The sequence below is a fragment of the Theropithecus gelada genome, chromosome 6, assembly GCF_003255815.1.
Source record: "Theropithecus gelada isolate Dixy chromosome 6, Tgel_1.0, whole genome shotgun sequence".
In the NCBI taxonomy this organism is placed as follows: Eukaryota; Metazoa; Chordata; class Mammalia; order Primates; family Cercopithecidae; genus Theropithecus; species Theropithecus gelada.
In genome coordinates, this window is record NC_037673.1 from 164,258,632 (window position 1) to 164,274,981 (window position 16,350).

Here is a 16,350-nt window from a genome sequence, read left to right on the forward strand (position 1 = left end):
AAAGCCCCAAAAAAAAAAAAAAAAAAAAAAGGAAGGAAGGAAGGAAAGAAAAGAAAGGAAGGAAAGGAAGGAAAGGAAGGAAAGGAGAAAGAGGAAGGGAGGGAGGGAGGGAGGGAGGGAGGGAGGAAGGAAGGAAGGAAGGAAGGAAGGAAGGAAGGAAGGAAGGAAGGAAGGAAGGAAAGAAGGAAAAGAAAATGATCTTGAGGATCATTTGGCCTGTCCTGGGAAGGAAGAAGGGCAGTAGTTCTGAAGTCCTCACTCCTCACCACTCTACCCTGCAGATGAAACCCCTATCTTCCTGGAGTTTATGTTCTTCTGAGTAGAAAGACAACACACATAAAAATAAATTATATCATTTTAGGGGGTAATAAGTGCTTTGAAGATAATAAAGCACAATAAAGGGCTACAGGATTGAGACACATCAAACACCATATCATATCAGAGTCAATATCTTCTCCAAGAGCCCCTGGCTAGCCAATTCTTCCTTAAATGAAAACTGCCCTCTGTGCTTCTGTGGGGGGGGACTCTGAGGAGCCAGCCAAAACAGATGTCTTCTCTTTCCCCTGAAAAATGCCTCTTCTTAGAGTAATTTACTGGGCTGGACGGTGAGCACTGCCACTAGTCCTAAGCCATTTCCGTGTCCCTTGGCTGGTCAGGCGGTTCGGCAAGAGATGACTAATGCCCAAATTAGTAATGAACAATGGCCCCACACAAGTAATCACCTTCAGCCAAACTCTTCCTCATGGGGGTGATTACTTGGACCCGAAATGAAGTAGATCCTTCTCACCTCGGCACCAAGGAAGTTACAGCCATTCCTCTGGCTGACAGCAATTTGTAGACATGGGTCTTTGCAGTTGGACATTTTCAAGGTTGCTAAGGAACAAATGCTTTGGTTAGAAAGGTCTCCAAAAGCAGCATCAGTTTGTCATATCACTTTAAATCATTTATTTTATCCCACAAAGACAGCTGGGACCAATGGGATATGGGGTAGAGAGAAGCTAAACACACTCGTATCTTGAGAAATGGAGAAAATTTCTACTTCTAAGCAGTGGCCATTGCCAGCGCCCCACGTGTGAAACTAGAACCACGCGCTGCTCGTCATGATCATTATGATTTGCAAGTAGGTGACTCATAGTCCCTAGGTACTTAATAAAATGGTTATTAACTTCCTGGCCCTGCCCTAAGCATTATCTCATGTTATCCTTATAACCTCCCTGAATGTTAGGTGTGATTAATTCCCTGGTATGAAAACCAAGAAGAAGGTAAAAGTAGATGTGCCCAACATCAAAGAATAGTAAGTGACAGAGTCAGAATTCAAACCCAGGTGTGTCTGATGGCAAAGCCTTTGTGTTTAAGATTATAGAGTCTTTTGTTTTCAGTGATCACATTTCAGGTGGAAAAACTGGCGATTCTGACGACGGGAAAGGCACATTAGGAGATTCCTGGAGTTTCATTCTATGAAGTTCGTAAAAGGGGTTATAGTTGATGTCTGTAACCCATAAAAACCTTTTTATGGAAGGGAAAGTGGAGAGATTGCTTAATCCTACAGTGGTGGTTTTCATTGGCTAAAACCTACACTTTGAATGTTCTCTGGAAGTCAGCATGCAAGTGACTTTTCTATGCAGTGATTTTGCAAGAGCTCACAAGATTAGTCCAGCTCTACTGGGGTTTTATCGATTTTCTTGTCAACAAGTAAGAAACATTGGTGTCCTCTTTGCCTTCTCCTTCATCCTCTCTGTCCAGCCCACGATCAAGCCCTGTCACCTCTTCCTTAGAAATGTTCCTCCAAAGTTGTCCCCCTCTTCTCGTTCACTGTCCTAATCAAACCCTTTTTTACCTCACCCCGGGTTTCTGCAATCACTTCCTAATTGGTCCTCCTGCTTTCAGTTTTTCACCCTTTAGAATATCTCATATCCTTCCTACACACTAATTCTTCAAAACATCCCTTTCATCACATCAGTCACTGCTCAAGAGACTTCAATGGCTCCCACTTGCCTGCTACAGCATTTCACCTATTATTTAGAACAGGCCTCTCTTGGGTCCCATTTGACCTCCCCATCCCCTTATCATGGTAGCCTTAGTTGACCACTCTGTCTCTCATTAATCACTTCCAATTCTGAACCTGGTTTCCACTGAAGCAAAGTTAAACTTTAATTGCTGGTTTATCCAAGGCCAGGCACTATAAGGGCATGAACATAAACACCAAGCCAATCTATGTCTAAATTCTTGGTTGGCCACTTAGGAGCTGCATGACTTTGGAAAAGTTGCTTGACTTCTCTGAGTCTCAGCTTTCTTATCTGTAAAATATGGATGTAAATTATACCAAGATAGGTACCAAATCAGGGTTTCTTCAAGAACTGAATAAAATGATGATAATGATCATGATGGCTAACATGTATTTTGTGTTTGCTGGGTGCCAGGCACTGTTTTAAATATTATCTGAATCCTCACAACAACCCCGTAACACAGATACTCTTATTTTCAGTTTTGCCAATGGGGAAACTGAGGCACAGACAGGCAAAGCTAGTAAGCACCTCATTCAGGATTCTCTCAGGCTCCATAGCCCTCATCATGGCCATTCTGCTGTGCCATTTCTCCTAGTAAATAATCAATAAAATGGTAGCTGGTAACATGGGTTCATAATTCTTTATCTGAAACTCTCAGGCAACCAATTACATTTTGGAATTCATAATTTGGAGGATTATGGAAAAGTTATACTTTGCATATCCTCTGTATTATATAATACAGAGGGGGACTGGAGCAACAGCATGTACCACTCCCTCCACCACACACACACGTGCGCACACACACACACACAACACACACATACAAACAAACAAAAGAAAAACTTTGGGTTAAAGCTCTTTGGATTTCAGGACAGCAGATAAGAGATTGTGACCCAGAGTAATAAAAGTATTAATAGTAGCAATCATTATGAAGCATAATAAATAATGATTGTTACTGTTACACGTTTTGTGGCTCTTGTTTTCCTGAATAAGTTCATAGCAAAATGTGCTACAAAAAAGGTCTTTCTCCATTAACAAATGGGTAGGAGGGGAAGGTGCCACGTATGGGACCACATCTGCACCTTGTCTCATACATGGTACTCTCTCTTCTTTTCCCAGTATGACTTCATGGAACGTCTGGACGGGAAGGAAAAGTGGAGTGTGGTTGAGTCTCCCAGGGAACGCCGGAGCATACAGACCTTGGTTCAGAACGAAGCCGTGTTTGTGCAGTACCTGGATGTGGGCCTGTGGCATCTGGCCTTCTACAATGATGGAAAAGACAAAGAGATGGTTTCCTTCAACACTGTTGTCCTAGGTAGGTGTGGGATCTCTGAGATGGTACACCATGAAGGGAAGATGGAAATGTTCTGGGCTTCTCTGCAGAAAACACATCTTCTAAGGTAGTTTCTAGTACAGATGACAACCAACAAGGATCCTTTGTTTAGGCCTTATAGTGTCACACACCTGAAACTAGCTCTGATTAAATGGAAATGCTGCTTAAACCATGAAAGAGCCACCAAGGATGAAATTGAGGTTAAGAGTTTAGGTCAGACTGCCTGGGTTGAGTCCTGACCACACAACCTAAGCAAATCACTTGACTTTGATAAGCCTCAGTTTCCTCATAGTAAAATAGAACTAACATGAATGCCCACCTCATAGGGCCATTGTGGGGATTAACTAGAATAAATATATAAATCTCTAAGCATATAGTAGAGAAACTACTGGCAATTCACACCAGCTCGGAATTTTTCTTAAAAATTAAGGGAACCTCAAAATATTAATAAAAAGTGATTTTTTAAAAACTTTAAATCAGATAAATTATATAGACATTTAAAAATCATGTTTTCATTCTTAAGTAGGTAAATCTCAAAGTGTTTTAATTAAGTACTTATCATTTTGGCATAGGGTAGCCCTGCCTTCTATTAGCTGCCAAGGGAAAAGCGAAGTTTCAACCAAAATGTCCTTATGCATGCAATACAAAGCTCTAAAACAGTCATTCGCTTGAGGAAGGTTTCATAAAGTTTTTCTACAACAAACCCTAAGTATGTTAACAAGCAAAGAAGCTGCAGATATTTTCATTAAAGTTACGTTACTGGGATTTTTAATCTTCCTCCTGACAATAATAATTGATCCTGGGTAGAACCTCTGTGAATCAGGGGAGATTAATAGACCCATTTCACAGAAGAATAAATTGAGATTCAGAAAGCTGAATCTCTCAAAGACCCAGGCTGTGGAAACAGTGGAAATGGCATGGGCTTCTAGGTCTTGTCCACCATCTTTGTACAACACCATGTGTCCCAACAACTTTTAGCTGTAGATCTCAAGATTCACTGGGGAAGCGCACACAAGGTGGCTTCTTGAAGAAAGACTTGGTAGCTCCAGCATTAAATCCAAGATTTGCTTCCCCACATGTTAACTGGGCAATTCACTTATCTCTCTGAGCCTCAGTTTCATCATCTGTGAAAAGGTAATGACCACATCCAGAAGTAGAGGGTGATGTGAGTATCATGACAAATAAAACGTGTGTGGCATGAGTTGGTGGTCACTAAATGACATCCGATTTTTTTTTTCTTTAGGAATACATCTAGTATCACTGTTTTTCTGTTGATTACATTTTAAGAACTTTTCTATTGGCCCCATGGATTTTTCTGAGGGGCTCCCTGATTCTTCAAAGAGCTATGTAATCCATCCTGAAATTCAGGTGGCAATTCTTCATCAGTGGCCACACTTCAGAATGGTGTGAAATCATATCGAGTTTTGGTACTGACCATGGGATTCACATCAATCCTTATTCCCTCTGCTAAGCAAAGGCTGACCCTGTCAAGACTGGCCAAATGCTCCAAAGCAGGAGTTGGCTCCACTGTAGCCCATGGGCTGAATCTGGCCCACTGCCTGGTTTTTTGAATAAAGTTTTATTGGAGCACAGCCCCATACATCTGTTTACATATTGTCTATGGCAGCTTTCCCACTGTCACGGCAGAGTTGAGTCATTGCAGCAGAGACCATATGGCCCACAAAGCCTAAATCGTTACTCTCTGCCCCTTTACAGACAAAGTTTGCCAACCCCTACTCTAAAGTCATGTCATAAACTTTGTATAATGAAAGTCAGTGGAGAAGCGTTCCACAAAGGGAAAATACCCAGAATTAGGTTAGGTACCAATGGGGAAGAAAAGTAATAGGGTAGAGACTAGCTCACAAAAGGAAAAAACTAGAAACAAATTTGGAACCAGCTTGAGATGTTGAGATTTTTTTAAATCTTTAGTTTAAGAACATGATGAGAAATGACTTCCTTTGTGTCGCTTTGTGTTTAAACTCAAGAGGCTTGACACATACGTGACAGCACACACCCTGCACAGCAGCTGGCTCAGCTGGGGTCTACAAGAATTCAGAGAAGTGGTTCATAACAACAAGAACAGCTATGCATTTATAGAGCGTCAACAGTGTGCTAGCCCCGGTATTATGCCTTCGTGTCTCTTGCTTCCTCAACCCATGGAGTAGCCACATGAGGTAGCACTATCACAATTCTCTGCATTTTCCAACTGAGGAATCCAAGGCTGAATGCAGTTAGAAAACTTGCCCAAGGTCACACACAGCCAGGAAAAGGTGAAATCAGGATTCATACTTTCCAGAGCCTGTGCTCTTAACCACTGGATTCCTTTGGATTCTAGCCAACTAAATCCTTTTCCCTCTAAACTTAGCACATTTTCTGGGGTTCAGATTATTTCCCAACAGCTTCTGTCCTCCTTCTCCTTTATTCACATGGACACAGGCGTTGTGGTAGTGAAATTCCCTTCCCACGGGCCATCATCCACCCTGGCCTGTTGGAGCGGGGAATAGCAATTCTCCCAAGAGGATTTCTCTTGTCTGGACTGTATCTCAAAGAGAAAGTCAAAGGTAATCGGCCTAATAGTTGGGCAGACATCTTGATGGAGCAATGATAGTAATTGGCCTGAAGTGCAGGGAAAAGAACAGTGTTTTATTTGATTCAGAGGTTCTCCCACACATAACTATCATCAGAACGTTCTCCATCAAGAGCAGCCAGGAGTGCTGTAAACCCCCGTGATGTGAAACAGAAGGAAAATGTTCGACAGGTGTCAACCAGCGATCACACTAAATATACCTTTGACTTGGGGAAGTCTTTTGATGTGTTTTGGAGAGAAGCAGCCTGCTTTCAGAAATAAGTTTCTTCTCGAGACAACAGAACGGCTTTCTGGAAGCACGATGCTAGCCTCCACTTGGGTAAAATCCCATTCCCTGGGCTTGATCTCACTTCCGGAGGCCACTTCTTCCTCAAGAAAATGTAAACAAAAAGGAAAACTGATAATATCTTAAAAATATTTAACTGAGTGTTGGAGAAAGGGGATTGTGAGTTCCTTTTTATTTGAGCTTTGCCATATCATTGTTTCTCCCTCAGAAACTATCAAAATACTTTCAATATGAGTTGTTGGGAAAGTTAAATGAAAAATACTGTTTATGACAATGTTTATTTAGGATTCTCCTCCCCCACATGCGGACACACAGACACACACACAGACACACATACACACACACGCAGAGACACACACACACAGACATACACAGACACACACACAGACACACAGACACACACACATAGTCACAGACACCCAGACACACATACACACACACACAGACATACACAGACACACACACAGACACACATACACACAGACCCACACAGTCATACACAGACACACATACACGCACATACACACAGACACACANCACACATAGACATACACACACACATAGACATACACAGACACACATACACAGTCATACACAGACACACACACACATAGACATACACACACAGACGCACACACATAGACATACACAGATACACATACACATAGACATAGACATACACACACACAGACATACACAGACACACAGACACACACATAGACATAGACATACACTTACAGACACACACACAGACACACAAACACACATAGACATAGACACACACACAGACACACATACACATAGACATACACAGACACACACACACATAGACATACACAGACGCACACACACAGACATACACAGACACACACACATATACACATACACAGACACACAGACATAGACATAGACACACACACAGACACACACACACATAGGTATAGACACACACACACATAGGTATAGACACCCAGACACACACATAGACACACATACACACAGACATACACATACACACACACATAGACATACACAGACACACGCAGACATACACAGACACACAGACACACACACACATAGACATACACAGACACATAGACACACACACACATAATCACACTTGGACAACTTTTTACCAAGGACCTCTCGTATACCAAGCAATGAAAATACCTTGATGAACAGTTCAGATCGAGGGCTTGGTGAGAGAAGATAGATATATATAAGAATTACAAGAGCAAAGAGGAAGTGATACAAAGCCCAGATCGAGGAAAGTGAGGAAGACATCCAGGAGCTGAGACACAATGATAAATACCTCAAGTGAAGCCCTCCAGCCAAGCAAAGAAACTGTGCAAAGATCTCGGGCCTTTTCCATGGGATTGTGGTGGCAAAGAGCTCCCTGGACCTTTGCTGCTTGACTGCCAAAGATGTAAGTTTTGAGAACAGGGAGCCTTGACCTCAGGAATGTCAATTTCCACCAAACCATCCCCAGACCCAGATGCTCAGTGAGAAACAATCTCTACTTCACCGTAGGAAGGACTTCAAAAAATGCAAGCTGAAGAATGATGTTCCTCTGTTTAAATGTTTCATTTATATTCAGAAGTTCCAGAATAGAACCCAAGTCATCCACATGGCCTATAGCAGGGGTCCTCAACCCTAGGGCCACAGATCAGTATTCACCATAATGTCAAATCAGTGGAAGCCCTGAGCTTGTTTTCCTGCAACTAGATGATCCCATCTGGGGGTCATGGGAGACAGTGATAGATCATCAGGCATTAGATTCTCATAAGGAGCATGCAACCCAGATCCCTCGCATGCACAGATCACAATGAGGTCTGTGGCCCATTAGGAACTGGGCCACAGAGCAAGAGGGGAGCAGTGGGCGAGCAAGTGAAGCTTTATCTTTATTGCTTGCATTAGTGCCTGAGCTCCACCCCCTATCAGATCAGCAGCGGCATTAGATTATCATATGAGGGCAAACCCTATTGTGAACTGTGCATGCAAGGGATCTAGGTTGTGTGCTCCTTATGAGAATCTAAAGCCTGATGATATGTCACTGTCTCCCATCACCCCTAGATGGAACCATGTAGTTGCAGAAAAACAAGCTCAGGGCTCCCATTGATTCGACATTATCATGAGTTGTATAGTTATTTCATTATATATTACAATGTAATAATAATAGAAATAAAATACACAATAAATGTATGTGCTTGAATCATGCTGAAACCATCCCCAAGCCCCAGTCTGTAGAAGAATTGTCTTCCATGGAACCAGTCCCTGGTGGCAAAAAGGTTGGAGACTGCTGGCCTACATGTCCCTGGATGATCCATCTCCCTGTCTGGATCTCTCCAAACTCAACTAATGTCACACTCTCCCTTGTTTGCTACCCTGCATCCATACTGGATTCAGTTCCTCTCTTTCCCACCCCAGAGCCTTTGCATAAGCTGTTCCTCTGACCTGGAACACCCTTCCCTCAGCTCTTTGCTTGCTGGTTTCAGCTCATCCTTCAGAGTCACTTGCATAGAGTAGAGAGGCCCTCCCTGAACACTCTCTTTAGGTAGCTTCCTCCTGTTACTCCATCTCAGTATCCTATTCTCTTCAAAGCACTTATTGTAATTTTTACTTATTCAATTTGCTTGATTTTTTTTGGCTTGTATTCTCTATTATTGTGCAAAGTTTTATGAGGGCTTTGCATATGAGGAGACTATGTCTGTCATTTTCACCGTGGTATCTCCAATGCCTTTTTATATAGTGCCTTGCATAATATAAGTGCTCAGTTAGTAGACTGAATCATATGTAAGAATGTGACAGATCTGAGACCTTACCCTAGTTGCAAGCTAACATGTTAGCCTGACACAGTTTCATGGATGCCATCAGAAGACATGAGACTCATGGGTCAGAGATAAGGGACTTTATTACTCAGAGCAATGCAATATCCAGAGTGTCAGTATGTGTTCTGGTTCCCCAGGCCCCAGTTCCCTCAGAGTAACTCCTCAGGGCTTCCCTCAGGTCGGGTGATGCCAGTACATATCGTGGGTTGCATTGCAGAAGAAAAACCCTGAGCTTACTGAACCCGAGTCTCTTAGAATAGGCAGTAAGCATGCTTATTCTTTGTTCCAGAGGGAGACATTGTCTTTACTATACTGGGTAATAAGTAAACCTGCCCTTTACTCAGAAGAGAGACACTATTGCTGTCTCCCAAGGCTGTTCCCAATACAGACAGCCTTGAAAAGATAGTTCAGAACTAAGGCAGTCAATGCCTGTGCTCTCAAGACATTCAGAAACATGAGAGACCCAGGGAGAATGATCTCCCAGCACCCTGTGAAATTACTGATTTGCTGATCCACAAAAGCACCTAACGCTTTTTGAATGAGGGATGAATAAATGAAACAAATAAGTAGCCACCTGGATGCTTCTCAGCCGACATTTACACAGCCAACCTCAAGGAGTTTCAGTCTGAAATGTTAATTATTGTTATACATTAAGGAAACTGGCTTGATGGGGTCTATAGTCTTTTGTCTGATTTTGAAAAAGCAAATATACTCATTGAGTTTTCCTCAGACTGCCAGAAACCAACTACAGTGTAGTTCTGGAAGATGAGGGCTGAGAAAGGAAACACTGTAGGAAGAAAACAGAATGGTATGATTCAGAGTTTCAATCCAGAGTAGGAGTAAATGGGAAATCAGGTTTAAAGGAAACACATCCTTTATCACTCTCAGGTAACTCCATTAGGAACAATTAGACTTCACAGCCTTTCATACTATGTCACCAGGTCAAAGTCCCCAACTCTCCAAGGGTGATATAACATCACATTTTGGGAATAGTGGCTTATACTTTCCTTTTCATCATCTTAGTAATTTGGAACCTGAAAGTCTAAAGGTATTTTGTTTTAGGACAAAAATTAGGATGATGGGGTAATAATTTTTAAAGAATATGACTATTGAATGACCCTGTCTGACAGCTTTGAAGAGAGCAGTGGATCTCCCAGCACGGAGGTTGAGATCTGAGAATGGACAGACTGCCTGCTCAAGTGGGTCCCTGACCCCTGAGTAGCCTAACTGGGATACATCCCCCACTAGGTGCAGACTGACACCTCACACCACACATGGCAGGGTACACCCCTGAGACAAAGCTTCCAGAGCAAGAATCAGACAGCAGAACTCGCTCTTCAGTGATATTCTATCTTCTGCAGCCTCTGCTGCTGATACCCAGGAAAACAGCATCTGGAGTGGTCCTCAAGCAAACTCCAACAGACCTACAACTGAGGGTCCTGATTGTTAGAAGGAAAACTAACAAACAGAAAGGACACCCACACCAAAACCCCATCAGTACGTCACCATCATCAAAGACCAGAGGCAGATAAAACCACAAAAATGGGGAAAAAGCAGGGCAGAAAAGCTGGAAATTCAAAAAATCAGAGCACATCTCCCCCTCCAAAGGAACACAGCTCATCGCCAGCAACGGATCAAAGCTGAAGGGAGAATGACTTCGACGAGTTGAGAGAAGAAGGCTTCAGTCGATCAAACTTCTCAGAGCTAAAGGAGGAACTATGTACCCAGTGCAAAGAAACTAAAAATCTTGAAAAAAGAATGGAAGAATGGATAACTAGAATAATCAATGCAGAGAAGGCCATAAATGAACTGACAGAGATAAAAACCATGACATGAGAAATATGTGACAAATGCACAAGCTTCAGTAACTGACTCGATCAACTGGAAAAAAGAGTATCAATGATTGAAGATCAAATGAATGAAATGAAGTGAGAAGAGAAGTCTAGAGAAAAAAGAGGAAAAAGAAATGAACGAAGCCTTCAAGAAATATGGGATTATGTGAAAAGACCAAATCTACGTCTGATTGGTGTGCCTGAAAGTGAGGAGGAAAATGGAACCAAGTTGGAAAACACTCTTCAGGATATCATCTAGGAGAACTTCCCCAACGTAGTAAGGCAGGCCAACATTCGAATTCAGGAAATACAAAGAACGGCCACAAAGATACTCCTCGAAAAGAGCAACTCCAAGACACATAATTGTCAGATTCACCAAAGTTGAAATGAAGGAAAAAATGTTAAGGGCAGCCAGAGAGAAAGGTCGCGTTACCCACAAAGGGAAGCCCATCAGACTAACAGCAGATATCTCGGCAGAAACTCTCCAAGCCAAAAGAGAGTGGGGGCCAATATTCAACATTCTTAAAGAAAAGAATCTTCAACCCAGAATTTCATACCCAGCCAAATTAAGTTTCATAAGTGAAGGAGAAATAAAATCCTTTACAGACAAGCAAATGCTTAGAGCTTTTGTCACCACCAGGTCTGCCCTACAAGAGACCCTGAAGGAAGCACTAAACATGAAAAGGAACAACCGGTACCAGCCATTGCAAAAACATGCCAAAATGTAAAGACCATCAATGCTAGGAAGAAACTGCATCAACCAACGAGCAAAATAACCAGCTAACATCACAGTGACAGGATCAAGTTCACACATAACAATATTAACCTTAAAGATAAATGGACTAAATGGTCCAATTGAAAGACACAGACTGGCAAATTGGATAAAGAGTCAAGACCCATCAGTGTGCTGTATTCAGGAGACCCATCTCACATGCAGAGACACATATAGGCTCAAAATATAGGGATGGAGGAAGATCTACCAAGCAAATGGAGAACAAAAAAAAGCAGGGGTTGCAATCCTAGTCTCTGATAAAACAGACTTTAAACCAACAAAGATCAAAAGAGACAAAGAAGGCCATTACATGATGGTAAAGGGATCAATTCAACAGGAAGAGCTAACTATCCTAAATATATATGAACCCAATACAGGAGCACCCAGATTCATAAAACAAGTCCTTAGAGACTTACAAAGAGACTTAGACTCCCATACAATAATAATGGGAGACTTTAACACCCCACTGTCAACATTAGACAGATCAACGAGACAGAAAGTTAACAAGGATATCCAAGAATTGAACTCAACTCTGCACCAAGCAGACCTAATAGATATCTACAGAACTCTCCACCCCAAATCAACAGAATATACATTCTTCTCAGCACCACATCTCACTTATTCCAAAATTGACCACATAGTTGGAATAAAGCACTCCTCAGCAAATGTAAAAGAACAGAAATTATAACAAACTGTCTCTCAGACCACAGTGCCATCAAACTAGAATTCAGGACTAAGAAACTCAATCAAAACCGCTCAACTACATGGAAACTGAACAACCTGCTCCTGAATGACTACTGGGTACATAACGAAATGAAGGCAGAAATAAAGATGTTCTTTGAAACCAATGAGAACAAAGATACAACATACCAGAATCTCTGGGACACATTTAAAGCAGTGTGTAGAGGGAAATGTATAGCACTAAATGCCCAGAAGAGAAAGCTGGAAAGATCTAAAATTGACACCCTAACATCACAATTAAAAGAACTAGAGAAGCAAGAGCAAACACATTCAAAAGCTAGCAGAAGGCAAGAAATAACTAAGATTAGAGCAGAACTGAAGGAGATAGAGACACAAAAAAAGCCTCCAAAAAAATCAATGAATCCAGGAACTGGTTTTTTGAAAAGATCAACAAAATTGGTAGACCCCTAGCAAGACTAATAAAGAAGAAAAGAGAGAAGAATCAAATAGACGCAATAAAAAATGATAAAGGAGATATCACCACCGACCCCACAGAAATACAAACTACCATCAGAGAATACTATAAACACCTCTACACAAATAAACTAGAAAACCTAGAAGAAATGGATAAAAGAAGACATGCATACAGCCAACAGGCACATGAAAAAATGCTCATCATCACTGGCCATCAGAGAAATGCAAATCAAAACCACAACGAGATACCATCTCACACCAGTTAGAATGGCAATCATTAAAAAGTCAGGAAACAACAGGTGCTGGAGAGGATGTGGAGAACTAGGAACACTTTTACACTGTTGGTGGGATTGCAAACTGGTTCAACCATTGTGGAAAACAGTATGGCGATTCCTCAAGGATCTAGAACTAGAAATACCATATGACCCAGCCATCCAATTACTGGGTATATACCCAAAGGATTATAAATCATGCTGCTATAAAGACACATGCACACGTATGTTTATTGCGGCACTATTCACAATAGCAAAGACTTGGAATCAACCCAAATGTCCATCAGTGACAGACTGGATTAAGAAAATGTGGCACATATACACCATGGAATACTATGTAGCCATAAAAAAGGATGAGTTCGTGTCCTTTGTAAGGACATGGATGCAGCTGGAAACCATCATTCTCAGCAAACTATTGCAAGAACAGAAAACCAAACACCGCATGTTCTCACTCATAGGTGAGAACTGAACACTGAGATCACTTGGACTCTGGAAGGGGAACATCATACACTGGGGCCTATTATGGAGAGGGGGAGGGGGAGGGGTTGGCATTGGAAGTTATACCTGATGTAAATGACGAGTTGATGGGTGCTGACGAGTTGATGGGTGCAGCACACCAACATGGCACAAGTATACATATGTAACAAACCTGCACATTGTGTACATGTACCCTAGAACTTAAAGTATAATAATAAAAAAAAAAGAATATGACTATTTCTGTGCAGACCCAAATCAACATTAAAAAGTTCCAAAATCATTCCTTTGAAGGTATTACTTGAGAGTACACATAGAAGGGTAAATCACAAGATAAGACAGTGATGCAGGTTAGAGCCAAATGTGAATTAATTCATTTTCATGAAAAATAACATCCTCAAAAGCTAAGCATAAAAGGACGTTTGTATAACCCCAAACCTCCTACTTAAAGAATTCCAAAATCATGCAGAATTTAAGCAGTCTTATGCATTTGGGTTTTTCTTTTACTAGAATTCCTTAAAGCAAGGAATGTTTTTACTCGACAAATCTGAGGTTGGCAATAACTGCTCCTATTTTGAAGAATCACTCTCTATACCTAAGGCTAAAAACTGACACCCTGCCTATCAGACCAAATCTTAAATGGCTGGGATGATGAAGGTTGGGGTGGGGGAGCTTGTGGGTACAGTGTTTAAAAACTTGTCAACATTCAAACACGGGAGCTTTCATAGTTTTTAAACCCAGACTGATAGTTTATTCTTTCTATTGGTTTGTTTTGTTTGTTTGTTTTGTTTTTGAAATTGAGTCTCACTCTGTCACCCAGCCTGGAGTGCAGTGGCGTGATCTCAGCTCACTGCAACCTCTGCCTCCTGGGTTCAAGCTATTTTCCTGCCTCAGCCTCCCAAGTAGCTGGGATTACGGGAGTGCACCACCACATCCAGCTAATTTTGTGTGTGTGTGTGTGTGTGTGTGTGTGTGTGTGTGTATGTGTTTTTAGTAATGATGGGGTTTTACCACGTTGGCCAGGCTAGTCTCAGACTCCTAACCTCATGTGATCCACTTGCCTCAGCCTCCCAAAGTGCTGGGATTACAGCTGTGAGCCACTATGATGGATGAGATTGGTAGTTTATTCTTAAAAAGCAAAAGTTACAGCACTACTAGCCCTGCATTCCTGCCTGGGGCCATCACCTGGAGAGCACTGTTCAAGCTGTCCTAGTCCCCACCACTCCCTATTCTCTTCATATTCCTGACCAATCCCCTATTATAGGCATCTGAGGTTGCTGGCACTGGTCTTTACAAATGGCAAGTTACTAATGGTTAAATTACTGCACCAGTAGGCAGAGGAAAAGGCAATCACTACATTTATCTCTTTTTCAGATTCAGTCCAGGACTGTCCACGCAATTGCCATGGGAATGGTGAATGTGTGTCCGGGGTGTGTCACTGTTTCCCAGGATTTCTAGGAGCAGACTGTGCTAAAGGTATGTGCCACCGCTTCCCTGCTATGGTTGGAAGACAGACCCTCCCTACGCTTCTCTGAGTGGGTAACAGAAGGAGCACCCATGTAGCCTTCCCAGCAAATTCCCTGGAAACATCTTGCAAGGCCATGCATGCCAGAAGGCATGAGCCTTTGGTAAAGAGTAGGCTTTGATTTATGACCATTGGCCAATGTACCTACAGGAGCAGGGCAGTTATCCTTGGCACTGAGGTGTGCTGAGAAGAAAGATGTGCTAAAAATGAGATGGTCGGATTTCCTGTAAAAGCAGAAGTGAATTACCATCACTCCTTTCTTATAATCATTAACTTCCATGTAATGGAAGATTAAGCATCTCAGGGTTAGTAAATTTCATTCATTCTGGCCAGCTACACTCTTAATCTAGGAAGCGCTATTTATCTTGGTGGAATCGGTTTTAAATTGTATTATTAATTTATCTACACTACTGTGCGCAGAATGGCTGAAGCCCAGAGATTCTTGGGGGAAAGGTAATATAAGAAAGAAAATGCTTCTCACAATAACAGAGAATTTAGGGGCTACACACCTTGCTTGCAAGAGACCTTCAGTGTGACCTTCAATGGCTCTCTCAGAGGCAGCTGTAGTGAAGAGCAGAGCATCTCACACTTATACACAGGCACACACACAGACACAGACACAGATACACAGACACACAAGTGTATATGTATAAAGTAGGAAATTGAAATGAAACTCACAAAATGATATTTTACTCCATGTTTCTTTTCTATCCTATTTCATTTTTTATTTTATTTTATTTTTTTGAGTCTCACTCTGTCACCCAAGCTGGAATGCAGTGGTGTGATCTTGGCTCACTGCAACTTCCCTGTCCCGGGTTCAAGCAATTATCCTGCCTCAGCCTCCCAAGAAGCTGGAATTACAGGCATGCGCCACCACACCCAGCTAATTTTTGTATTTTTAGTAGAAACAGGGCTTCACCATGTTGGCCAGGCTGATCTCGAACTCCTGACCTCAAGTCATCCACCCGCTTCATCCTCCCAAAGCACTGGGATTACAGGCATGAGCCACTGTGCCCGGCCTCATTTTTTTTTAATACTAGTTATGACCCATTACGCTGATTTTCCACCTACTAATAGGCCATATCACAGTCTGAAAAATAGTGAAGGGACAGTTAAGTGCACTTGCTGCAGAGTCAGCAAGTGGTTCCAGTCCCAGCTCTGCCATTGGGTGTCTGACATTAAGTGACTGATTTAACATTTCTGAACCTTGGTTTCCTCATCTAGAAAAGTGGGGAGTTACTTCCTAGGTTTATTGTGAGAATAGTGTAAGATAACACACG

At 42.0% G+C, this 16,350-nt stretch overlaps 1 protein-coding gene across 5 annotated transcripts in view; it reads left to right on the forward strand.

Moving 5' to 3' along the window:
• The window catches only part of TENM2 (teneurin transmembrane protein 2), a 985,093-nt gene that overhangs the window by 807,739 nt on the left and 161,004 nt on the right, over positions 1-16,350 (forward strand). For all 5 annotated transcript variants that reach the window (XM_025389012.1, XM_025389009.1, XM_025389010.1 and 2 more), the window contains 2 exons: positions 3,126-3,321; positions 14,920-15,021. In XM_025389012.1, the coding sequence (XP_025244797.1) occupies positions 3,126-3,321; positions 14,920-15,021 (298 nt within the window). The remainder of the gene's footprint in view (positions 1-3,125; positions 3,322-14,919; positions 15,022-16,350) is intronic.